Consider the following 26,102-nt stretch of genomic DNA (forward strand, 5'->3'; position numbering starts at 1 on the left):
TACATTGACGCTCCTGACACTCATTGATAAGGGTTGAGCCAAAAAAAGGAGAGTAACTCAGCCGGCCGCGTATGGGATTTTGGAGAATGGGATCGAACCCTGTCCCTTGCAGAACACCTGGTTATCTCCTAACTCCGGGCAGTTTTATATCTATCCCTTCAATAATATTATGAAAGATACGAGATCAAAAGCACCGCCGGACATTGCACGGCCTTAACGCGGTGGGGTACCCCACTGATGGACCAAGGCTGGGTTGTTGATGCATGCATCCTGTAGCATGCTGTATTTGGAATGTAAAAGTCTCCCTTTTCCCTTATCCCCTAATTCCGAGCTTCAAAGAGATGTTGATTAAAGAAGATGTTCTAGCCGAACTTAGAAGCTGAGTGCTTGCTTCGTGCCGCAACTCGGTCAGCATTCATCTGGGAAGTCAGCATGGCAGCAGATATGGAAATCGTCGAGCCTGTTTCGGGACACGGCTCGGTTCATGAGAAGGACAATACGAACGGATCCGATGATGCCGATGAAGGTGACTACCCGACCGGGTTTCGACTGCTCTTTGTAGTGGTTGCTTTGATCTTAGCCATCTTCCTGACCTCGTTGGATTTTGTGAGCCACCGGAGTTCTTCGAAAACCTTGAGATCATCCTAACAGACATCGTTCTTCTTGTCAGACAATCATTGCGACCGCGATTCCACGTATTACCGACGACTTCCATAGTCTTTCCGATGTAGCTTGGTATGGCTCGGCCTTCTTCCTGGTGACTGCTGGCTTTCAAACAGCGTGTACGTTCGATCCCTTCCCCGTTCTCCCCTGTCCCTAGTCGCTGCTGACCCGGAATGCATAGGGGGTAAGGCTTATGGCTTTTTTAGCCTGAAGATCACCTTCCTGCTGGCCCTCTTTCTCTTCGAGATTGGGAGTCTAATCTGTGGGGTCGCCCCTTCATCGGTGGCCCTCATCGTTGGCCGCGCGATTGCAGGGCTGGGTGCTGCCGGCCTGAACACTGGCTCGTTCACCCTGGTTGCCTTCTGTGCGCCGCCGAAGAAAAGACCCATCTTCACGGGGTTAATCGGTCTCTCGTACGGCATTGCATCCGTCGTCGGGCCCCTGCTCGGAGGCGTTTTTACCGACTCGGTTTCATGGAGATGGTGTTTCTATATCAATCTCCCCGTGGGGGCGGTGTCGGCATTCTTCATTGTCTTCTTCTTCCAAAGCCCTGCTGCCTCAAAAGCTACTGATAACCGCACGTGGCGTTCCAAACTGTTGCAGATGGACCCAATCGGGACAGGATTGGTGTTGGCCTGTGTCACTTGTTATATCCTCGCGATGCAGTACGGGGGGCAGACGCATCCTTGGAACAGCTCCGTCGTGATCGGCTTGATTGTCGGCTTTGGGCTGATCCTAGCGGCCCTGGTCGGATGGGAGTTACGCATGGGGGAAAAGGCCATGTCCCCTCCGCGCCTGGTAAAGCGTCATGCCGTGCCGTCGGCGGTGGGCTTCTTCTTCTTCGGCTCATACATTGTGATCATCTACTATCTGCCCACCTACTTTCAAAGCATTGACGGTGTGTCCGCTATCGGGTCGGGCGTCCATAATCTGCCCTTCATTCTTGCAGTATCCATTTTCACCGTGGCCAGTGGTGTCCTAATCTCGGTGACCGGTTATCCCGCACCGTTTGTGGTCGGGGGAGCTGCAATCGCCACGGTGGGATGTGGTCTAATCTATACGCTCGACATTGGTACCGGCGCCGGGAAATGGATTGGCTATCAGATTCTCGCGGGCTTCGGCAACGGACTCGGGGTTCAGGTGCCAATGATTATGGCGCAGGCAAATACCGATGCGAGTGACATGGCGGCGACAACGGCAATTCTCATGTGTAAGTTCTCAAAGTCCTCTGCATCGCAGTTCTAACTATTCACGACTCTCCGTCCGACAGGCTTTCAAACCATCGGAGGTGCCTTCATGCAAGCCGGTGCCCAAGCCGCATTTGCCAATCGGCTCCTGGATGAACTGCCCAACACGGCTCCAGATGTTGACCCGAGAGCTGTGGTAGCGGCTGGAGCAACAGAGCTCCAATCCTTTGGTCCAAGCCTTGCGGGAGTGCGTATTGCCTATATGCGGGGCCTGAAAGTGGCATTTGCCTTTGCCTGTGCTTCGATGGGATTGGCCTTCATTCTGGCATTGTTCTCGCGGTGGAAAAAAATTACGGGTGAAGCAGCCAAGAATACCATGGCAGCTGCCTAGATTGAAATCGATCTTGCTGATCTCATGAGATGCTCGCCGTCACAAAAAGCTAGGATAATTTGTCCTCCTGGAGGGTTATTCTCGCACCGATAAAATCGTATGCGGACAAAATACACATGTCCATAAATGGGTATATATTTCAAGCATACCACCTATAATCAAGCTTGGCTTGCACATAAGACATGTCTCCATCAACCGAGGCCCATATATAAGAGAATTGGAAGATAGAAAATGTCTTTGGTCACCAAAAACAGGAATATTCTGTGGCCTTCTGACGCCAGCGAATACGGCGACTGTGGAAGGTTGCAATTATTGGGTGCAAGGCCGATCTGCGTTATACCTCCTCTTATGCAGCACGTACATAAGCCACATATAAACAGTGAATAACTTGGTCGAGCATCAGAGTCTTATTTAGCTAAGATTGTTCACTTGGAAGGCAACTCTTATAGAGAAGACTACTGCTTAGAAAGAGTAACTTTATGCAGATCTATCTTTAGTTAGAGCTAATCTGTGCCACAGCAAAATTTGTCCCTTAGAGTTAGATATCCTAGGATTGCAAGCAAACTAGAGACAGAATCGTTCCTCTTCAGAAAGCACTTTCTCATCTAAAAAGGACCAGCCTCTTTATATTAGCTAGTTAAAAATGAGAGCATCTTGCATGACAGGTGAGCAATCAAAGATACACAGACACTGAAGGGGGTTAGCTCCGAACCTATGATTAGACAGGGTAGGCTAATTAGTACCTTTCGGCAACGGATCCCTCATCCCCGCATCGCTCTCTTCGTCCTGCACCTCTTTCCGACGACGCCGTGTTGTCCCAGTTACACCCCTGGTTACTTCTTCCCTAACTTCTCTATTCCGTGGGTGCCGTTTACTTCTCCCAGCTGCATCTTTTTGTTTGCCATCACGATGCGACACTGAGCTGCGCTTATGTCCATCAGAAAGGATCCCTCGGTATCGGCGACGCTCACCGGATCTCGTAGTAGTGTACTCTCGGTCAAGAGCATACTCTATGGTCCTCTCCCTGCCTTCTTGGTATTTGGACGGTAGTATTCCCTTCTGCATCTGCGTCTCTCCTCTTTGTCGGTCTATAGATCTCTCAATTTTTTCGAGAGCATTTACTCTGACCGACTCATCGCTAGTCAACATGCTTCTCAGGACAGAAAGCCGAACTACGCATTCTGCCTCCTCATCATGCGAGACAGGAACTTGGTCAACCTGTTGCGGTGACGCAGAGGAAGCTGAGGCGGAATTTTCTGGAGACGGTGGCGGTAGTGGTTTTGTCCTTATGACAACACTTACATCGTCGTCTGTATCTTCTTCTGGAGCGGTCACGTAGCCATCTTCGGCGTGGCCTTCCAGGGCGACGGATGATGTTGTAATGCCGGAATTTGTTTCGGCAAAGTCAGCAGACAAGGAATATACGCTTTCGATATAGGTTCTCCCTCTACCCACGACGCGCTGACGCAGCTCATAGTCATCGCTGGGAATAGGAAGAGGAGAAGGAGAACGAGGAAAGAATTCCGGCATCCGCATCGAGAGAGAGCCTGGTGGTGGTATTTCCTGGGACGCAATATGCACGACACCACTGCGCAGCGTTCGATAGAAATTGGCCAATGGTGAGCTAGACAGTTTCATGTCCCATATAGCCATCCTCAAGTGTCCCCGCAGACATGCTATCATGGCGAGTGGCAKCGAAATAGGCACTGGATATCGGTTCATAGGCGTAGGCCAGACGTCAAGTAATTCGGCGTCCGAGAAGACTGTCGGAAAATCAAAATAGAACTCCTCAAACTCATCTTCGCCTCCAATATAAGCCTGTGGCGCCAGAACCTTTTTCGACGACAAGTCCACTATGAATTGACTCGCAAGCACTTCGGGGTCATCATAGTTGTACGTTTCACATATAGATCGAAAGTCCTCTTCTTGCATATAGAGGATGGAGATGACGCAGCAGAGAAGCTTGCCTCTCTTTTGGCAAATCTCATCCAGCACCTTGTCCAGTGAGATGCAGGCGTCCATTCTCGTACGGCTCCATTCCATCCTAGTAGAGAGCTTGGGTGCATTCTCCTTCACACTCAGCAATGATCGTTCCAGATCCTGTTTTTCCCTTTGTGTGAGGGCATCCAAGTTCCTAGTAAACTCTTCCGTCGTCTTGGCAAAAGTCAGTAAATTTCGCGACTCAAATAAATGGCTTAATATGTCGTGGTTAAACTCCGGGCTGTCGAAAAGAAACGACTGCTGAGTAATTTTCAGTCTCAAAACCGCAAGCACAAGAGTATGTAAACTGGACCGAGTCATCCAGATTCCTGGCCACTTGCTCGAAATAAGTCGATAGCTTTGAGCAGCATCATGGGGCATCTGGCTGAAGATGACTTGGTTGGGAGCTACGATTTCCTTCAGCTTCAGGACTCGCGGCAGTTTAATTCCCAGCTCTTGCATCAGTCTTCTTTGTTGAGACGGTAGACTGTCCATTGGTTTCTGGTCCCAGATCCAGATCTTATGAGAAGCATCCTCACCTCGACCAGGACGGTGCGCCGAAACATACACAGCTATGTTATCCGGCGTCTCAAGGTCATAATGCTCTTTCCCATCAACGCTAACCAGATAGCCAAGATATAAGGCAACCAACGATAAAATAGCCATATCGTCACCATGTAGAAAAGAATCCGATACCCTGGCCATGTGCTGTACGGAATGCATGCGAAATGCCACTTTATCCACCGGTCCTGGTCCAGACTCAACATCTTCCTGCCGTAAAGGCGAAGCGACAATATGTTCAAGTACGCCGCTAATGCCAAAGATGGCCCCAGGCCCAAACTCATCCATCTCTGCTTCGTCTGCTTCACCAACAAACAGTCCCTTGTCGGGCCGATTCATCTGATCCGAGTACCGATCAATTATTCCTAGCAGCAACAACCAACCGCGATGGGCAGGCAGCAAGGCTTCTTGGCGGACGAAGGTCAATTTCCCCTTGGAGCCTGCTGGCTTGATGTTGTAAATCTGCAGGACATTTGCAAAATTCACCCATCCCGTCAAAGATCGTAAAATATGTATTCCAAACCCCTCGCAGCGCCGCCTTGCAACAACCGTAAGCTGCGACCATGTTGGAGCGTCTGTCAGGTCGGGCACCCTGTATGATCGAAAGAACCGCCACCCCGGCCATAGCGGGTATCCCGCTGTTATGTACGTCTTATGAGGGTCATGCACCTTGTTGAGCGCAATATGGCGATCTGTTTGCGTCTGTCGGTAGAGAACATAGACAGGCAAGATGCCGGCGAGCGCGATAATTCCAAGGACAGCAGCTATCCAAGTGCCCACCACCCCCAACAGGTTCAAGCTGTCCGCCATAGAGAACGAAAAGGTGGGTCCGAGAAGTCAACGAGTACAAGTAGGAAGAGTTAGAAAAGAAGCAGAGCCTACGCGCCGCATTGGAGGAGTCTAGACGTCAGCTAACGGAAGATGCCAACAAATCATGCGGCGCCTGCAGCCAAAGCAAAACAGGTTAGATTGGTTGGTGCTACTTAAGCGAGCTGACCGGATGTCAAGAATACTACTGAGATGTAGTGAATCATTATCCATATACAAACAAGGGGCGGTTTGAGTAGTTAATGTAATGGCATCTACATTATTTTCTCAAGAAGGCATGCCAGAACACTCTGAACACAACTTTTTACGACCTCGTCAAAAGACTGGCGAAACGACAGTATTACGCATAGTCAAACAACAATATCGGACTCTCCGTTTCCATTAAGAGAATGTTTTCACCTATCCAAATAGTAACGTCGAATCTAACATACGAATATTATGTTTTATTCCCCTTGCCCTGTGCATATGTAGATGTTGTCCGCACCGCTGCTGTTACCATCAGCCAATAACAACATATGGTAGATTTTCCTTATTGGACATTATGTACTTAAATAATAGAACTATCACCATCTTTGCTCTTTGTTGAAACTTCTGGAAAATCCATCCTAGCACGAGAAGCACCGTGGTGGACGCCCTGTTGGAGTTGTTACGGCATACGGCAGGTGTATACGCTTACTATTATATGACTTTAATTTACTATTACACTGAGCTATCTTCCTTAATAGCTCTTAACTAACTACTCTATATATAAAACTTAAACTAAGCTAAAATAATCATCCCTAGCTGCTCTCTTCTTACCTACACCATCCTCTGTAATATCCAGAACCCAGCCCTATAAGTCAACCCTGCAGTGTAGACCTGACTCTTAAATAAGTCCTTACCTAGACATCCCCTAGAATAATTAATCTAGAGAATTAGCATCACTAGGCTGTGTTAGTAAGTGCAATCCCTTTCCCTACATCAAGTACTATTACTCGAGAAGTCCAGAGGAACACTTCCTCAATCTCCCGCAGGGAAGTTATCTTGTCAAATTCAACAAGACAGTTTTAGCCACAAATTACCTATTTCCCCGCAAAAGCTTGCCCCCACGATGATCGATCCTTGGATCTTCCCTCTAAGTCCAAGTGGAAATCTCCCTAGACCCCGCGCCTCTCTTTGTTCCCTTTGCTAATTTCTCATCTACTGCTATGTGCTGATATTCTCACTGAATTAAACCAGCTCAAATAAACTTCCTGCCAAGTCTATATTAGTCACTAAATTAGAGTAACTTGAATAGACATATTGTATCTCCTCCTGCTTGGCTTTTTTATAAGAGGTCTAGTTTAGATGTATATACCACTCTTGTGCCTTTCCTTATCTACTTTTGTTAAACATATATTTTGGATTAAACTATTAGTTATGGAAATGCCAGCCTTGTGTATTTTAATCTCCTCGGCTGCTGGATCACTCGTAACCATAGTTGTCTTTCCAGGGGACTAAAGTTAGGTAGATATTGCTAGTTTCAGCACTAGTCTTTGATTATGTATGACATGCGAAAATGAGCTTTATACACAATGACTATACTGTAGCATGGATCTGCGCCTTGCTGCTGCGGTATAGACCATACTGGATAAGATCCATCCTCCACTGCCCCAGCCAGAAACCGACCACAACATCTACACACTTGCAAATGTTACCGGCCACAATGTGGTGGTGGCCTGCCTTCTATCAGGTGTTATGGAGCCACAGCAGCTCCAATCATGCTTGCTCATATGCACTTTTACAATAAAATCCAAACACAAACCCCAGTAGCGTTCTATAGCTTCGGCTTGACCTCATCGACATCCTTCCGATTCGGCTGGTCAATGAAGATCGAAAGTACGTTTGCTTAGACCCAATCGCTTCAATCTGGTGCGGGTACGCAGTCGGCACATAGTACGGAGTACATATCGCTTTGCTGCAACAGATACGTGTCCGGATCCATGATCGTCATCCACGCGGGTCAGTGTGCTTCGCGCATGCCGGTGTCTTTGATTCGGAGAGAATATATCGACACTTCCTCAAACCGCAGCTGTTGATACTACTTATAGCAAAAGAAAATGATCATTCAAGTTTCAGTTGGCAGCTTATATTAGAAGGTGATATAAATGCTAATGCCAATGCAGCTGTCAACAACAGGGTTCTATTAGAAGTAATGATTATACTATCCATCCTATTCAGAAGGGGACAGAAAAGGCTATACAAAGAATGGACAAAATGTAGGACCCAAAGCTTAGATATGCATAAGAGCCATGCCAAGGTCTAGATATCTAGGCTAGTACTAGGATAAAGATGCAATGCATCCCAAGCTTAACACCTCTATCGCTTATTTATGGTAGCTGGGGGAGCGTATGTGATCCCAAAGTTGACCGTGCGCACGGTGTCATAATCCCGCGGGTTAGTGCGGTTGCCGAAGATTTTCAACGCACGCACAACCAGAGAGTAGTTGCCCGCTGGGACATACGAGCCGTTCGCCAACTTGCCCATCCAGGAAGTGGGTTTGGGGCCAGCAAGACCATCAACACTCCGAGCGAGGGCTGTCAGGGGATCAGACACTGGGAGGATAGTGCGGCTGTTTGCCGGCTGGACGCCGACGAGGAGCAGATCCGTTCCCATTGAGAGCTGGGTCTGGAAGATGGGGTAGCTTGTGTTTGCGCGGCGGGCGGAGTCATTCTTGCCCGGCAGGACGAACTGGTGGTTGGCCTGGACGCGTTTCTTGGTAGTGCTGTCGATGAGATAGTTGCCACCTTGCGTGGTGTCTAGGATCGTCACGTTGCGCATGGCGGTGGCAACCCCCAGGTAGGGAACCGAGAAGGAATCATCCGCTGAGGTTCCGTTGAACGTGATATACCCGCTGTAGACGGGGATGCGACGGGCGATGAGACCCCTTGGCGGGGTAGCAGTGACCTTCAGCACGGCAGACTCGCCGGGGGCCACGATCACGCTGGATGAGCTGAACTTGAGCGAGGCGCCCTTGGTAGTGCGGTCCACGAAGTGGCCGAGGTCGTTGTTTTGCGGGATGGAACTGTTGTCGGGCAGAGTGTAGACGGTAGCGGCGACCACGTGGCCGACAGTGTAGACACGCGGCTCGGAGCCGGTGTTGTTGATGCGGATCCACGCCGGGGCCAGATGCTCGGTGTCGTTGAAGGCGATGGTGCTCACATTGAACTTGGTGGTGGTATGCACAAATTTGTAGGCATCGATAAGGCCACCTCCCTGCTGCGCCACGGAGGCCAGGAAGGGCGAGGCTGTAACGCCATCATGGAAAACATTCGGCTTAGCAGTGGTCGTCAACAGCGACTTGATCTCAGCAGGGGTCACCTTGCCTTTTCCACGAGCCTCCATCAGGAGAGCAACGCAGCCAGCAACATAAGGCGTCGCCATCGAAGTACCACTATCCACGGCGTAGCCACCCTCAGGGAGCGGCCAGGTCGACAGCATGAACCCACCGACTCCCGAAACTGCTGTCACAGGAAGGAGTTCGTTGCTGGGGCCCCATTCGGTCACATCATTGACGTGGCCCCCAGATTGAGGGTTGGTCTCATTGATGAAGATGGTTTTAGCGTACTTTGCGCTGGTCATGTGCAGAGTAATGTTGGCTCCAGAGGCGGCCAGCTTCACCCAGTTCGCGCCAGTCTGGGCCGAGACCATTCCTAGGCCCACCAGAGCAGGGTTCTGGACAGGAAGCTCATAGGTGCCCGGCTCATTGTTATAAAACAGGATGTTCTTAGCACCGGCCTTGACCGCGTTGGCCTGCTGCTCACTGCCGTGGCAGCCACCGTAGCGGATCAGGACGATCTTGTCGGAGAGGTTCGGGTGGTCCGCTGTCCATGGCTCGCAAGAATCACCAATGACGGATGCGTTCAGGCTGCTCGGGTAGAGAGAGTAGGTGCCATTCTTGAAGTCGGACGTACCCGCGAGCTGCCAAACAAACTCCTTGGTGGTGTTCCCGGTGGAATAGGAAGCTCCAGGCAGCAGCAGTGGACTATACACGTTGTTGAAGGATCCGATGCCGATGCCAGCAGAATCGTCGATACCATTCGAGGCCAGGAACAAGCCATTATTTCCGTCATTGCCACTGGCAATCAACGTGGGAAGACCAGCCGCGGCCAGTTTGTGGATCAGCTGTCCCCACGGTTCGTCGCTCCAGCCCTTGTACGTGCCAAACGATGCCGAGATGATGTCTGCTTTGTCCTCGTAGGCCTTCTTGAAAGCGGCAGTAACGATGTCAGTACCGAGTTTCACTGTCGGCCTTCCAAGGATCTTGTAATGACCAAGAGTCACATTCGGGGCCACGCCCGTGAAGTTGTAGGGGTTGGGCTGAGCTGCGATCAGTCCAGAGACATGAGTTCCTGCAGGCGATCAGCTGAGTTCCAAAATATATCGTGTCTGTGAATGTTGACATACCATGTCCATCGTGGCCTTCCCACGGGTCGGTAGTGTTGTCGAGGAAGTTGAAGCCGAATTCAACCAGACAACCCTTGCCAAAGCAGCCTCCGAGAGCGGGGTGCTTGTAGTCAATGCCCGAGTCCATCACCGCTACGCGAATTCCTGTACCCGAGTAGCCCTCCTGGCGCAACTTGTCAACTCCAGTCATGATGTGCGGGTAGTCGTTGCCTCCGAGACCCGTCGTGTCACGGCGTTGGAGACCGTGAGGGGCAGGACTACGGCGGACGGGTGCGCCGTGGGCGACACTCGAGACGTCTCGCTGAGGTTGCTGCAGCTCCCGCACCGGGGAGACCTTTTTGACCACAGGCCACGAGGAGATCTGCTTGACAATGGCAGCCTCGTTCTGCTTGTTGTCCAACAGAGTAAAGGATCCACCATGGAAAAGAGCGAAGGACAGGTCATGGTTGAGACTGGCTGGAATGCCATGGTCCTTGAGGGTGGAGAGGAAGCTGGCGGACGACTATGTAAGTTAGTAGGTCTGCGCAATGAATTGCCAATGCGACTGGGTTAATATGTGGACGAACAGTCTTGGAATCAGCAAACTCGACAATATATTTTTGGGAGATAGGGTCGCCATGTCCTGCTAGAGCCACTGGCAGGGCTGCTAGGACGGCGCCCATCCATGGCCAAAGAGGGGCCATATTGAAGAAAACGAATGACTGGATTCAAAAGATCCGAAAAGAGCGACGAGGGTGAAGGATGGAATGAAAGAAGAAATGTCCGATAATGGAGTTGACGAGATAATTTCCTATTAGCCCAGCCCCTATTCTCCCTCCCATATTACCAAGAAGTCGGCAAGATGCTTGAACCAGCTTGTCGATGGTTTGCGCTAATGTGGAGCTGGATCTCGTATTGTTTACGATCGGCGTCGATAGTCGCCGATCTTCGTCCATTCGGGCCTCTGGATTGCAAATCCGGAAAAGGGTTCCCAGGAAAAGGGTTCCAGCATAAGCACAGATATTTGCCTTGATGATGTGGTTGTTAGCAAGCCAACTGCGGCCTCTGGAGGCGTGATCCAATATGACTGTGGGAAGACACTTTGTGATGGATATTGCAGCGCCCTAGGTTGCTTAACAAGCCTCTATAATACGTGCTCACTGCAGTCTCTTAAATACGAAGTGATTACATGGTGAGAGACTCAAACATCAAGAAAAGTATATGGAGATAGTCCAGAAGCACCAAAGGATGCAGGAACAGGTGTTGTGGCCAGACTAAGACTAGCATTTAAACTAGGCTGTGATCATAAGAGCAAGATTACTAACTATCTACTATGTAACCAGTCCTAGCTAGTAGTCCATACACCACAAGAAACCAATGAGCTGCTCATCCATTATAGCTTGATTGCTTCTGGGAATCAAGTAATAAAGAATACTAAGGTATAAGACTCCATTACTTAAGAGTTAGATGTCCTGTACTTTGAAATAGAGTTGCATTCGGTGCGAGTTCAAGGCGAGTTCAAGCCTAGTTGGCACCAAACCGCTGCGATTTCGCGGTTCAAATTTTAGAACCTGGAGCCAACCCAGATCTGATCTGGGATTTTGGGTTGGTGGCAGATTCACTGCAAAATCTCGCTACTAGGCCTAGCTAAGCATAGCTAAGCCTATACTAACTAACCATGGTTAGATTCGGTTCAATTCCGGGTTGGATAACCGCCGAATTTTAACTATTTTAATATTACCATCCCCCCGAGGCCCCCTCCAAGGCTTCTACCTATAGGGCCTATTAAGCATGTTATATATAATTATCATTTTTATATAAAACATATAGTAATTATCATCATACTAATCTAATTCTAAAATATCAATTCGATATCTACAGGGTTGAATGGGTGGTGGTTGAAAAATATTCTTAGACTATAGTAATTGTTGACGATTAATGTTAATATATACACAAGCCAACAATGGGCCAGACCGCGCTGTACCAGGGACGGAATATGCATAAACCACCACTACTTTCATACCAACCCATGACAGAAATGATTATTTACGTATATCTCACCAACCACTAGATATTCTGAGTTACTATTTGATCTATTGATATTAATATTAGAGAAATCCTAAAAATTAGTAATTAGTAAGTAAACCAGATTGGGTAGATTTACCTCATCTGCAAAAACCGCAAAAACTACAACTAACAGTTTCCCCTAATGGATTCGATTCGGGGCCAAGCGAAATCAAAACCGGTGCGGTTCCCTAGGCTAGGAACCGAGCCCTCACCGCTGCGAGTTCGGTGAGGGTTGGATTCGATTTTGGCGGTTCGGTTATGCAACTCTAATTAATGTCCTGGAAATAGTAGAGATAGATCTCAGACCTAAGCATCCTGACACTCTGACAATCATGGACAATCTAGCCCGCACCTAGATATCACAAGTTAAGGTTCAGGATGCTTTGGCTTTGATGGAAAATATGTTGATCTCTGGAACAGGGTATTAGGATTTGAACACCTTAATGCCAAATCCTCATCATGGTCCCTTAACACCTGGAAGAAACATTATTCTTTATCACCAAGTGAACCACTTCAAGACTTTATTCAAGTAGGATATTAGTAAATTCGACAAATTTTAGCAGAATGCTTACCAGGACAGATGAAAAATGCATTGTTTTACATCAAAGTCAAGAACAATCAGCATCACTTGTTAAACAGTTTATTATAATCCATCCATTCCAAGTCCTTATAGCTTCCAGGACCACGTCATCTGCACCCTGCGGCCATGATATAGCAGAAGTTGATTGAGGGGACAATAGCTGTTAGTTTTTCAGGAGTTGTTGACAACTTGAATACAATAGTTAAAGACTTGCTTTAGATATTGCATAAATGCATGATTGATATTTCCTGTAATAAACAGATCACGACTAATAATCTTTGCCAAAAAGTTCTGTGTTTTCTTAGAGTGGCGGCCTTGGATTTGTGTATTTCCGAGATATTTTCCTCCGCTGGCTCCCATCTTGGCGCCCTGTTTAACTGGGTCAGGGTTGTTCAGCTCTCTCTAACAAGCATATTATCTCAGTACGTTCATGGCCCTACCCCTTCGTGGTCCTTTCAGGGCATCGGCGTGACAGCGCGCGTCGTCCAGTATAATAATGTCTGACTGTACTAGAATCATTCTAAGAAGGGAGTAGAGAGTCTTGGCGCTCCGCCCAGCCACCTGTATCTTTTGGCCTAACACTCGGACTCTTCCAGTCGATGGGTCGATATTCACTCACGCAGCCCACGATTATATGAGACTTCAAGTTGCTATTACACGCGCTATCTTCCTTAACAGCTCTCAACTGACTACTCCGTACCGAGACTTGAATCGAGCTAAAATGATCATCCCTGGCCGCGCTCTCCTCACCCGCGCCATCCTCCGCAATGTCCAGAATCCAACCCTGCAAGTCCAACCCTGTGGTGTGGACCTGACTCTCAAACGAGTCCTCACCTGGACATCCCCTGGAACAATTGATCTAGAGAATCAGCGTCGCCAGACCGCATCAACAAGTGAAATCCCTTTTCCCACATCAAGTACCATTACTCCAGAGGAACGCTTCCTCGATCTCCCGCAGGGAAGTTATCTCGTCGAGTTCAACGAGACGGTTTGTGTCCCTCTGGACGTGATGGGCCAGATCTTTGTGCGCAGCTCACTCTTCCGCTCTGGTGTGTTGCTCACCGCCGGTGTTATGGACAGTGGATATGTCGGCGCAGTCGGTGCTTTGATGCAGGTGCTTAACCCGGCCGGACTGAGGGTTTATCCCTCTGCGCGGCTGGCGCAGTTTGTATTTCATCAAATGAGCGAGGAGGTAGAGGGTTATGCGGGTGTTTACCAGGGGAGGACATCCCTTTAACCTAAATGACATTGCCATAAATACACTCATCTAAACTTCTCAAGACTAGTTGATGTTACATGACTGATGATCAGTTCATATGCAACCCCCCACTAACACAGATACTCTGCCCCGTCACCCATCCCGCTCCCTCCCCGGCTAGGAAAGTCACAACGCGAGCAATATCCTCGGGTACAGCGACTCTACCCCCCAATGGCGTACTCTGCTGGATATAAGCGAGCAGCTCATCCGAAAGCTCCTGCAACATATCAGACTCCACCGCCCCAGGCTCAATAGCATTAACCGTACACCCCACAGGACCCAGCTCACACGCCAACGCCCTCGTGAATCCCTCCACGGCAGCCTTGGACGCACAATACACGGAGAAACCGGGTGATCCGCGCCGAGCGGCTACGGAGCTGATGTTGATGATTCGGCCTGGGGCGCGGAGATGCGGGATCACCGCTTTAGTCATGCGGATCAAGCCGAAGACGTTGACGTCGAAGACGGAGGAGATGTCATCGGGGGTTGTTTCAACCAGGTTCTTGCATTGGGAGACACCTGCGTTGTTGACTAGGATGTCGATCTTGTTGTCTGCGTCGGAGAATGCCTCGAACGTTGCGGCGAGGATTTGGGCTGGGGCGTCTGGCTGTCGGAGGTCAGCTTGGACTTTGGTTGCTGCGGAGCCGTTGTTCAGGTCGTTGATTTTGCGGCATAGATCGTCGATACCATGCTCGCTGCTTGCGGATGTGTAGGTTAGGGTGAGCTGCAGCGAGTTAGCGATATCATTGCAATGATAAAGCAGGTGGATGTACCTTTGCACCCTGCTTGGCGAGATCAAGGGCGATCCCGGCGCCAATTCCGCGCGAGGCGCCAGTGACAATGGCAATTTTTCCTTGAAGACTCATTTTGGTTTGGTGATTGTACTCTAGTGAGGTTATGGATTGTGAATAGAAGGTATCTTAGCTGTCTTATATATATGCGATCTGCTTCGTTACATAACGTTATGTTAGGAACTTATTGTGGAGATTATCGTATTGAGGATCATAGATCCAGTTTGGGTTAGATCATACTATATTTGAGCTGTCTAAGAGACGAGAAAACGATACATTTCCGAGGTCGGATTGACTTCACAGCGCCATAACGTTATGCGATACGAAGGATACTCCATAACGGCGTATTGCGAGCTCCCTGAGTGGAGGCAAACCAATACCTCATTATTGATTAGTGATAGCTCTAGTCATAGTATTGGATTGTTACTGTTGTACTTGACTCATTTATAAGGATTCGACTCTCTTACTCGGAGCGGATGTGCGCAAGGGCTGTAGTGCTATACAAAATTGACACGTTTTTGATAATAAGCCGTCGGTACCATACAATTTTATCGTTGCACAGCAACAGTATTATACATTATTTACATACTAGTAGAACAGAAATCCCCAAGCCACCTACCAAGTAAACGCTTCCTCCACAAAATCAAGCGCAACCCCCCGATCCACATGCCGCCTAGCCGCCTCCCTCACATCATCCCCCATCGCGCCCGGCCCACAAATCGACACCACCGTCGCCCCAATCCTCCTGGGCATAATCTCCTCCAGCACAGTCGCCGGATTACACCTCCCCGCAAAAGTCCGAATCACACCCCCCGGCGAGCGCATCTCGGCGGGACTCCTCGGCTTCGACACAAACAGCATGATCGTCAGGATCGACTCGGCGTGCGGCATCTGGAGAATCTCCTGGATGTACTCCATCACCCAGCGGACGCTGTCCATGCTGCGGACCGCCCAGACCAGCGTGATGGAGCGCGTGGCTGCTCGGCCGGCTGCGGCGCGGAGAAGTAGATCCCGGATGAAGAGGAGGTGGTGCGTTATGCCGACGCCGCCGGAGAAGAGGATGGCGGTACCGTAGCTGGCCATGTTCACTGCGTGCGAGGAGTACGGGCCCTCGAGCAAGCCGGTTGTTGTGAATGTTTCGTCTGGGGAGGACATTGCGCGAGTGTACAGTGCGCGGGTCATTCCCTGGCGGGCGGCGACGACCAGCGTCACTGCTGTGTGGTTGAATGGGGCGGATTGGCCTTCGAGAGTGAGGGATTTGATGTCGGTGGTAAATGATTGGATGCTTTTTGGGCGGGAGGTGCCGGAGGTTTCTGCCCAGGCGGCGGAGAAAGGGTGCGACATCCACCAGGAGATCTGGGGGATGTACGCGAAGAAGTGGCTGCCCGCGGGGACGGGGTAGTGTTTGGGGAGGAAGAATGTGAGACGGCAGGCTTCACCAGGAAGAGCTTCTACTCGCAGCTTTGTCATGCCGTGTCGTCGAGACACATTCAGGAAGACAAGCCAGATGAGTCGGGTGGACCGTTCTGCACCCCAGATGAAAATGACCCATTGAATCCATGGCTTTTGTGGCAGGCTGTGCATGTCGAGGTGCAGGTATATGCCTAAGATGATCAAGAAGGCGCCCGCTTGGTGAATGCAGAGAAAGGTCTCGTAGAATGCGTGTCGTACAGGCGAGAGAGAATGAAGAATGAAAAAGCCCATGATTGCAGTTGCAACCATTCCCCAGGCGTAGGAGGGCGTTTCAGCAAGATGCTGAGCAAGTGCTGCAGTGTTTGCCTGTCGGACGGTGTTGACGGCCCAAGCAGCCATGTGAATTATGCTCTCGATGGCGGCGATACGGCCCAGCCATCGGTGGAAGAGGTTGTATGAATCGAAACTGATTCGTAGAAGTGGGATCAAGGGGTTGTTTCGGGTTGCAAAGAGCACAAGAGGGACTATGTTTAATGTGGCCAATGTGCCGGAACGTCCCCGAAGCTCTGCAATGATGGCGGGCGTATCGTTCTGATAGTTGAGGTCACAGCAGTAGACGATTTGACTGACAATATACCCAAAAATAAGAAATGTGTGAAATCGCGAAGGGAGAGTGCCCATATTCATGGCCGACGAGAGTTGGATCTCTCGGTTATGGCGCTTGCTGAACAATGGCGCGTAGAGCAGACGGCTTTTGATTCGGAACCAGAGTGGTGATTCGGTGATGCTCCAGACTGCTTGTTGCTTTTCAGTTGCACCGGAACAGACAATGTAGCGAAGATAGGCATGCCCGATTTGAGCAACCCGTGCAAGCAGGACGATCCCGGCGAAAGCCACCATGGACGAGTAGATGAGCTGGACAAAAAGGACATCGCGAGGAGTGTTGAGGCCATCATGGCCTGTGGCGTAATCAACCATTCGAGTAGTCTTCATGTTGATGATGCAGATTTTTAGACTCAAGATGATCAACACAGTAGCTCTCACGGCGTATATAAAGTCCGCCTATCACTTTAAGAAGACTATCTTGACACCATGATCTACCAGGACGTCAGTGTGAAGAACTGCGTTTGCGATTCCCCTCACGTTTCTTTTTTAGGGGGAACACACCATGCCGTAGCTTGATACAGGGGATGGCAAGGGTCTGTCCCGATCGCATGACATTATGGCGGCTGTCAACCTGGTTAATCCGGCTTGTTGACGGATAGAGTGACAAATGAGAGACATCTATCGTTCTCCATCGTTCGAGAGAAGACCTTTGGACTCGGTGTCCACTGCTAACCGAAAAGTTGAGGGTCTTGGTGAAACCTACGGAGGGGCCATCCACGACAAAAGCTGCTTCAGATTGCCTTCGGTTATTTCTGAAGGATACCCCTGTCCTGTAAAGGAAGTTCGAGTGCTTCGGATTAGAAGCTTCTCCTACTGTGACTCAGTGTGAGACACTTTTGTGAAGAAGAAGGAGATGCCCGTGTAGATATGAACCCGTCCCATGGGAACCTCCTTCGATGGTGAAACGTTCGTTGCTCCATAATGTTGTATCCTCATGTTGTATCCTCTCTGCGGGGATGCGAAAAATCGAGTTATCAACTTGGATATGGTCCATGATAGGATGATCCGCGACTGCCGAGAAGACGCAGTTTCAGGTTGCTGAATATCCTGCTTATCCTGCTCAAACCGTGGGTCTGATAACTGTCCACTGTCCCCACCGTTTCAGAGTTTCTAATTATAGCCCCAAATATGGACATTCGATATCTCTCGCTTAAGTCTTGATCTGACCTGTATAAAAGTCGTGGCATGGAAACATCACAAATACATCCGCGGAGGCAGCTTACTCCCTTCCCCAGTTGGAAATGTAAACATAGCTTAAAGATCTAGGAAGTAAGCATGAATAACAAAATCTGGAAGATCCTTATTTTTGGGCCCTGACCATTAGTCGATCCTCGTTAGTGCCGGAGCAAAAGCACTAGTGCCTGGACCTCGGCAAATTATACAATACTATTATTCAACTTAGAACAAATCCAAGCTGATCCTGTCACATGTCCTGGCGCCACTATAAAAGAAACCTCACTCTTATCTTCATTCGACGGAGCAAGCTTTGCTTGCCATGCTCCGTTTGAGTGGGAAGTGTAAAACCCATAATAGGGATATTATGCATTAAGCGATAGAAGTTTAAAACAATGCAACGTGGCTAGCTTGAAAGTCTATCTATGTGATGGACCCTGGGCCATTCTATAGAATATCATGCAAGTTCACTGTCCTATAATATGCTTTCTCAAGCTAATAGTATGCTTATTCAAAAATTCGGATAGATAATCTTGGTTCATGTATAGCGACCAATCTACTTTTCGACGAAATAACAGAATAATAACTCAGCGAATAGTAGTGGAAGGATTCCCTGTCAGCCTTCACGTCTGATGCAACCCCAGCCTTGTCCAGAATCTTTAGTTATCCATTTGGAACTCTCCCTTTGACTTCGTCCTTCACATCTGAGGGGATAGTTCTGATTCCGTGACAGCTGCTGAAGCATCTCCTCCGACATCTGCCCGAACCGTTGAGCTGACCTCGTTCCGGTGGTGATAATACGTTTCGCGGAGAGGGGCGACCAATTGTTGCCAATCCAGCGAGCTGGAGTCATCAGCTGATGTTACATCTTTCAATATGTTACTCAAGATCTCCGATGGCCAGGCCAGACGAATGGCTCTTCCATCCCGCTGACGACAAAGGAGGAAGGTTTTGTTGGCCGATTGAGGTATACCCGTCTCACGATCCCGCGGCAGGGTGCAGAGAGACGCCGGTCGAGGGAAACGGAGAGCAACTGTGGTGTAATTCCAACCATCACCGTCATCTCAAGGTTTCATCTCTCGGTTTTCTAATGCGTTCGATGCTTCAGACTCTGCATGGCCCATAGGAAATGAAAGCAAAATAGAAAGACCCAGATGATAACAATCAGCGCCACACTGGCAGCGAGCAGAATCAAACTTGCAACTGCGAATCGTTCTGATCCTTGCTGGAAGTTACGATTTTCCTGTAACTTTTGTGTCCCAAGTCCTACCTGCATCGCACTTAATGCAACGGTGACGTACGCAAAAATTGCAAAGATCCAACTGAAATTGCGGGCGAAGAAGGCTTTATACCACGTTGACTCGGATTTGAATCCCTTGATGAAATTTGTTGGGGAGAAGACTGAAGGGAAAAATCTGTATATCCGGTGCAGTCTTGAGAGACGCAGCTCGCCGTATCGGTACCGAATGGAGACATTGCTAAGGGACCCTATATCAACATAACTGAGAAAGTCGGCCAGAAAGTTCACCCAATTCTCCCAAATGATTGATTCTGGCAGAAGACCGCTGGAATGCGCTACGCTGAGGTCGGATTTATGACATATAAGCCAGCTGTAGGATAGGAGAAGTCCATAAGCAGCTTTACGCAAAGATTCATCTTGAAATTCCTTTTCGAGATGGTCCGTCCAGAACTGATAGGAAAGCAGATATTCCGGAAGCGGTTTGACGAATATACGAGACTCATGCCATACAAGGTGCTCGTTAGGATCTTCGGTGACTATGATTGTGCGATTAAGCAGTTTTTGTCGATGCAATGGCCGGGCAGCCCTAGGAAGACCTGCGAGCCAGAGATGTTGATGGATTTTGTCCAGACGCGGTGTCCACAGATCTTGCTCTAGGTATGTGCGCAGGTCATGCACAGGATACAGGGCAGAAGTCCTCTGCGGAATGTAGATAGGTAGACACACAGGACCGCCTAGAAGTTCATTTTCCTTCTGGAAAGGGGGACTGACAGTGCGACATGACTGTCAACACTTCGTTGTTGATTTGATAAATCTGATTGTGTCTTTCTCACCTTGTGGACTCCATCTTCCATCGACTTCGCAACCCCATTGACCCTAGAAACGTAAAGCGAGACGGTCTATAATGAAGGAAACATCATTAACACGCCGGCCTTTGATCCGGGTCGTGCACGAATTTTGGTTAATTTCATAATGAGGATGGAAACAAAAAAGAAAGAGATTGAAGAGCTGAGGAATTGAGAGAGCTGCCTGGAGGTTTGGGCGCGGCGCAGTAAGGCTAGGAAATTGCCAGGGGCAAAGGGATTGGACCAGTAATATCACTCTACTGTGTGACAGCCATTAATGCCTAGGTGCAGCAGAGCGCCAAAGGGTCACAGACTAATTGGACATCGCGCAAGGCTGAGAATTGGCATGTACTGACTAGGCTGACTAGCGTGTTGTGCCATGAGCCCGTGACTTGATTAAAATCCCTACCGTTTTTTCACTTCAGTGTCCACTTTGTCAAGCCTCAGGGACGTTCTCCATCGGCAATATTGCTGCATTATGGCAACAGACCACTATCAAAACTTCAGGCTAAGGGGGATTCCACTTAGATATCGAACCAGGCCTGATGTCAGGGAACTTGTCATGAGCGTCCTTTCTATTGGACCTGGTGCAAGCGTCGCAGTTCATTCTCTTGCCATTGACCCCGTCGAGCGCAACAGCAAGGTCGCCACTCTTAGTTTCCATACTCTCCCTGTCTGTTTGTCTGAGTGTTCAAAAGATCAATGGAAATTTGCACTGCCGTCGGATGGAGATGAACACACTGTGGACACCAAACACACTCTGATACTGGATACCCACTTCTCAGGTTTCACGCCTCTCCAACATTCTGAAGATGACAGCTGTGACGTGGAGTAAGTCTCCAGAGTACCTGTGGCTACGAAATGGTTTGACATGTCCTCAGTGTAATCGCTATATCCGGTCTTGGTGGACACGCTTTTGGTTCCTTCAAAGAAAGGGGTGGTTCTTTCATGTGGCTCCGTGATGCTCTTCCGCTGGATTTTCCCAATGCGAGGATTCTTATCTATGGTTACGACACTCGCCTGGTCCGGAGCAGTTCATTTCAGAACTTGACGGACTTGGGTAGAGCCCTTCAAATCGATATGAAAGGCATCCGGGTAATCGGTCCCTGCATAACTCTTCTCAGATATGCACCGTATGGCTTATACAGTGTCCAGGAGCCCTGCCAATCCCGTCCCATATTATTCATTGGCCATAGCCTTGGGGGTCTCGTGATTAAAGAGGTCTGTATCGATACCAGTACTCATTGATCAAGTAGCGTTTGCCATGTGCTCACAAACAGTTGACAGGCGATATGCAAGCTGAAAGAGGAAATAGACAAGACTTGCGCATCAATATTGAATTCCACTTGCGGATTCATATTCTTCGGCGTTCCGCATCAAGGGATGGCTATCGAGTCGCTCGTTCCCTTGGTAAATGACCAACCAAACCGCGGACTTCTCGAGTCCCTTGGTACGAATTCAGCGCTTCTTATGCGCCTCCAACAGGATTTCAGGGATGCATTCAGCGAAAGGCCCATTCGTATTATCTCTTTCTACGAAACGGAGAAGTCCCCTACCGCAGTGAAGGTGAGCCACTGAGCAGTTCGACATTATTGCCATTATAACCGCTTAAACTTCATCTAGAGAAATGGCCGGTGGGAACTTTCCGGACCTTCGCAAATCTTGGTTGACGTCTCCTCCGCGACATGCGGCAGTAAAAACCAACACCCAATCGGCCGCAGTCACTCCGAGATGGTGAAATATAGCGACCAATATGATGCGCTCTATATACGTGTTAAGACAGCTCTACGACCGCTATTGTGGAGAGTATCAGGCGTGCATGATGCTGTGAGTGCAGAAGCTGGAAATAACTGTGTGTGATCAGATGTGATTGTCTAGCTTCGAATATACTAAGAGTTTCTGCAACATTAGTGCCACATTCAACCAAAAGCTTAGGTATGTAATGCGAGACCAAATGCTCAACAGGCAGCTGACTAGGCACAGAGTGTCTCAGGTCACTTTCTTTTCAAGAACAAGACTGGAGACTCAATGAAATTCATTCTGCAGTAAACACCTGTGGGTGGCTCCTCGATGATCTGCAGTACAAAGATTGGATGAACAAACCATGCGGTCTTTTCTGGATCCAAGGCAATCCTGGCGCCGGCAAATCCGTTCTCATGAAGTTTGCTGCTAAAGCAATGGCCCACAGAAAATCTGGAGAGCTTGTGGTGTCTTACTTCCTACACGGTCGAGGAACGCCTTTGCAGAAGACGCCGCTAGGTGTTTTCCGCGCACTGTTAAACGGCATGCTCGAATCATTCCCTGTCTACCTTTCTGAGCTCACTATCCAGTTTGAAGATCGTGAAAAACGATTTGGTTCGTATGAGGCAGGTAGATGGACCTGGAAGGAAAATGAGCTTCAAGAATTTCTATTCCGAGTCCTCACAAAAGGGACGAAGGCCCATCCAGTTGTCATTTTCGTCGACGCGCTTGACGAGTCTGGCAAAGATGCTGCGAGAGGCTTGCTGGCGTACTTCAGAGACATAATGAAAGATATCGAGCACGAGGAAGGACAGGTAAAGATATGCTTTTCTTCTAGACACCATCCAATCATTGGCCTCGACATGTGCCCAACTATTTCTGTGGAAGAGCGAAATGATCCAGACATCCGATTGGTCGTTCGAGATAGGCTTGAAAAGATCCAACCTGAATCAAAGCGGCAGCGAATTGAAAAGGAGATCCTGTTGAAAGCTCAAGGTGGATTCCAATGGGCGGCTTTGGTTTGCAATATGGTGATTGAAGAGAACGACAATGGCACCAAGGCGGAGAAGCTGCAGGAAAAGCTCCTCACTATACCTGAAGCTCTTGATGAACTATACTCCGACATTCTGGGTGGTGTTACGGAAGCCGAAAGGCATCAGACTGTCAAGTTGTTCCAGTGGGTCCTATTCACAGCGCGGCCATTGTCTGCGGAAGAGCTTCGGGATGCACTTTCTATTGAGAAGGACATGCAGCGCAACACCAAAATTCGAAAACACGCAAGTTGGTCTGATACTCTTCCTGAGTTTGAGAGACACGTTAAACACCTTTCGAGAGGACTGGTCGAATTTCAAACCCGCAACTTTTGGGAACTTGGGCGTCGGACGAGAATCTTGAGATATGGTCCATATGAAGCTGAGTCGTATCAAGTGGAAGAAGCCTACCGGGAAGCTCAATTCATCCACCAATCAGTTGCCGACTATTTGCTCATGACTTTCCTCAGCCATGTTGAACACGACCGGAATGTCTCCCAATCTCCAGTCGCAGCTGGTCATTTTCAAATATCGAGGTCCTGCCTCAGGTATTTGACATTAGAGGAAGTGCTAGAAGAAGCTGAGCGGAGGCCCGGAAAACTCCGGATAAGGTTCCAACTGGTCCCATACGCTGTGCGGTTCCTGTTGCAACATATTCGAAAGGTGGAAGAACAGGGAATCGCTCAATCTGATCTCCTCTCTCTCGTTCAATTAGATCGACAATCAAACATGCAGAGAATCGCCAGTGTATGGAGGGTGGCGGATCCTGATGGCATTTACGCGCCTAGAGGCTGGCCCTTTGTTGAAGCAACGGCGCTGCATGTTCTGGTCGCATTGGACTCAAAGAGCGCTTTTGACGAGTTCTTGCAGAAAGATAATGTACAAGTTGACGGTAGAGACGCTGAAGGAAATACGCCATTACATCTCGCAATCGAAGAGGGTCAGCAGGATATGGCACTTGCGCTGCTGAATCGGTCGATCGAGTGGCAGCTTCGGCAAGATGAAGGCATTGATCAGAGCATCAATGCTACCAGAGACAGGGACCAGGAAAGGATTTACCATGTGGATGTTAACGCTGAGAATAATGATGGTGAAACGCCACTGACTGTTGCCCTAACACACAATACCAGAGAGGTGATCCACACATTGCTTGAGGCAGGGGCTGATCCTAAATATCTTGGACAAGACAGTGCTCCCATTTTCTACGCCATTCGTAATCGGGACGCGCCTCTACTCAGGAAGCTTATTGAGAAAAAGGTGAAACTGGATGGGGCCGTCCATTTCGCACTGAAAGAGATTAAGGACAACGACAATCTTCTTAAGCGATTCATCTTGGAACTTCTACAAGCTGGAGCCAACACAATGAGGTTACTGGAATTCGACAAGGACAATGGAACCTACTCTGAAGATGAACGTGATGATGAGTATGAATATGATGACGAGGATGATGACTACGAATATGATGACGAGGATGATGAGTATGAACGTGATGACGAGGCTATTCTCTTAGCTTCACGAAGTGGGCAAATAGCTATTGTCAATCTTCTTCTTTTGTATGGCGCTTCAGCAACCTGTCAGAATCGATACGGGGAGTTTCCATTACTTGTTGCCGCGAAAAAGGGCCATAGGGAAATCGTTGAAATCTTGCTCCGGGCAGAGCCTGCCGCAGTTGAGATGAAAGGAAATCGTGGTCAGCGAGCTCTAGTCACGGCAATATATGAGGATGAAATTGAGATCGCCATGCTCCTTATTCGAAAAGGGTCTTTTCAACCATCAAGTGCAGCGCTGGCGAAAGGCCTTTCTAGGGCCATTGAGAAGGGCATGCCGGATTTGGTGGATATTATCCTACGGAAAGACGAGACCCTGCTAGACATGCAGTTTGGCTCAAACCTGACACCACTTTCCTCTTCCTTTGCAGCAGAAAATGGACCTGAAGATGTTGACAAGCTACTCCTTAGGGCAGGCGTCGACCCAGAGTCAAAGGATAGCCTGAGTCAGTTCCCACTTTTTCGAACAGCGGAGAAAGGGCTTGAATTATTGGTTACGCTACTCATTGAAGCAGGAGCCAAGCTAGAAGCTAAGGGTAGCTGGTCTGAGACACCACTGTCCTTGGCAGCAAGTAAGGGGCATGAAGCACTGGTCAAGCTACTCCTTGAGGCAGGTGCCAACCCAGACTTAATGGATGGCTCTGGTGGGAGACCACTGTCCGTGGCAGCAGCGAGTGGGCATGAAGCAGTGGTTAAGCTACTCCTTGACGCAGGTGCCAACCCAGAGTTAATGGATGGCTATGGTGCGAGACCACTGTCATGGGCAGTAGCAAATTGGCATGCAACAGTAGTTCAGCTACTCATTGATGCAGGTGCTAACCCAGACTTATTGCTGTTATGGGCAGCAGCATGTGGGCATGAAGCAGTGGTTAAGCTACTCCTTGACGCAGGTGCCAACCCAGACTTAATGGATGGCTCTGGTGGGAGACCACTGTCATGGGCAGTGAGGAATGGGCATGAAGCAGTGGCTAAACTACTCCTTAAGGCAGGAGCCAACCCAGTGTTAATAGATAACTCTGGCAGGACACTCACTGTCATGAGCAGTGAGATATAGGCATGAAGCAGTGTTAAACTACTCCTTGAGACAGGTGCCAACCTAAGAAGCTTGTGCTTCTACTTCAAGTCCAAAAGTGAAATGCAGGTCAAACAAGCGTGACGTTCAATAGATAAGAAAAGGGGGACAGAAAGTTGCATCTAGCTGTACTCAAAACTGTAACCCTGGGTCGTTGGGGGTAACATCCTATTTATTACACTGATCTCTACTAAGTCCAGGCTTCATCAATAGCATTATTTTCATTCTATATCAACGCATCAACGATGGACGTGTCGGAAATCAGGCCAGGGATTCAGTAAGATTATATGTAGAAGATCTGTCACGAGTCAAAAAGCCATCTCGTCATTTGAGTCATTGCCTTGATGGTGATATCATATAAGATAAACAAGACCTCAGGGTTGAGGCTTCGGTCAAGTGTTGCAACGAGACAGGTAATCATTGTTGCACTGTGCTGCTTTACCAAAAGGACAAAATCATTATCGCATATGTTGATGGCCTGTTCTAAGTTTTCATTCTATCAGAATCCGCGCCATAGGTTGACAGGAGAAAGGGTGTAAGAGGTAACTCAAAAGGCAATCAAATATCTATTTCGTCCCTACTTACGGGATGCTAATATCAAGTGATGGATAAGAGATGTAAGCAAAACGTTGATCTGGTGATATCACATGTTCCCTCCATGTATC

At 48.8% G+C, this 26,102-nt stretch overlaps 8 protein-coding genes across 8 annotated transcripts; 3 read left to right on the forward strand and 5 right to left on the reverse strand.

Annotated features, from left to right (window-relative positions):
- Nucleotides 1-432: 432 nt before the first annotated feature.
- On the forward strand, nt 433-2,241 carry Asppvi_010394 (MDR family MFS transporter; the record flags this gene model as incomplete). The annotated part of the gene is made up of 4 exons (XM_043306240.1): nt 433-606; nt 671-782; nt 845-1,873; nt 1,934-2,241. The coding sequence occupies 4 exons, from the start codon at nt 433-435 to the stop codon at nt 2,239-2,241; spliced, it is 1,623 nt and encodes a 540-aa protein (XP_043162175.1).
- A 732-nt stretch (nt 2,242-2,973) lies between these two features.
- On the reverse strand, nt 2,974-5,592 carry Asppvi_010395 (uncharacterized protein; the record flags this gene model as incomplete). The annotated part of the gene is made up of 1 exon (XM_043306241.1): nt 2,974-5,592. One exon carries the CDS (start codon nt 5,590-5,592, stop codon nt 2,974-2,976), a length of 2,619 nt encoding a protein of 872 aa, XP_043162176.1.
- Nucleotides 5,593-7,947: 2,355 nt separating this feature from the next.
- Nucleotides 7,948-10,718, reverse strand: Asppvi_010396 (uncharacterized protein; the record flags this gene model as incomplete). Its single annotated transcript, XM_043306242.1, has 3 exons — nt 7,948-9,980; nt 10,036-10,537; nt 10,602-10,718. The coding sequence occupies 3 exons, from the start codon at nt 10,716-10,718 to the stop codon at nt 7,948-7,950; spliced, it is 2,652 nt and encodes an 883-aa protein (XP_043162177.1).
- Nucleotides 10,719-13,382: 2,664 nt separating this feature from the next.
- Nucleotides 13,383-13,898, forward strand: Asppvi_010397 (putative dUTP diphosphatase Dut; the record flags this gene model as incomplete). Its single annotated transcript, XM_043306243.1, has 1 exon — nt 13,383-13,898. The coding sequence occupies one exon, from the start codon at nt 13,383-13,385 to the stop codon at nt 13,896-13,898; it is 516 nt and encodes a 171-aa protein (XP_043162178.1).
- A 70-nt stretch (nt 13,899-13,968) lies between these two features.
- Nucleotides 13,969-14,785, reverse strand: Asppvi_010398 (SDR family NAD(P)-dependent oxidoreductase; the record flags this gene model as incomplete). The annotated part of the gene is made up of 2 exons (XM_043306244.1): nt 13,969-14,643; nt 14,693-14,785. 2 exons carry the CDS (start codon nt 14,783-14,785, stop codon nt 13,969-13,971), a joined length of 768 nt encoding a protein of 255 aa, XP_043162179.1.
- A 540-nt stretch (nt 14,786-15,325) lies between these two features.
- Asppvi_010399 (ferric reductase family protein) lies at nt 15,326-17,116 on the reverse strand (the record flags this gene model as incomplete). Its single annotated transcript, XM_043306245.1, has 1 exon — nt 15,326-17,116. The coding sequence occupies one exon, from the start codon at nt 17,114-17,116 to the stop codon at nt 15,326-15,328; it is 1,791 nt and encodes a 596-aa protein (XP_043162180.1).
- Nucleotides 17,117-19,049: 1,933 nt separating this feature from the next.
- Nucleotides 19,050-20,073, reverse strand: Asppvi_010400 (uncharacterized protein; the record flags this gene model as incomplete). Its single annotated transcript, XM_043306246.1, has 2 exons — nt 19,050-19,968; nt 20,036-20,073. The coding sequence occupies 2 exons, from the start codon at nt 20,071-20,073 to the stop codon at nt 19,050-19,052; spliced, it is 957 nt and encodes a 318-aa protein (XP_043162181.1).
- A 1,357-nt stretch (nt 20,074-21,430) lies between these two features.
- Asppvi_010401 (ankyrin repeat domain-containing protein) lies at nt 21,431-25,419 on the forward strand (the record flags this gene model as incomplete). The annotated part of the gene is made up of 3 exons (XM_043306247.1): nt 21,431-21,613; nt 21,671-21,899; nt 22,094-25,419. 3 exons carry the CDS (start codon nt 21,431-21,433, stop codon nt 25,417-25,419), a joined length of 3,738 nt encoding a protein of 1,245 aa, XP_043162182.1.
- Nucleotides 25,420-26,102: the final 683 nt, after the last annotated feature.

The sequence above is a fragment of the Aspergillus pseudoviridinutans genome (assembly GCF_018340605.1).
Source record: "Aspergillus pseudoviridinutans IFM 55266 DNA, scaffold_8, whole genome shotgun sequence".
NCBI classification, from domain to species: domain Eukaryota; kingdom Fungi; phylum Ascomycota; class Eurotiomycetes; order Eurotiales; family Aspergillaceae; genus Aspergillus; species Aspergillus pseudoviridinutans.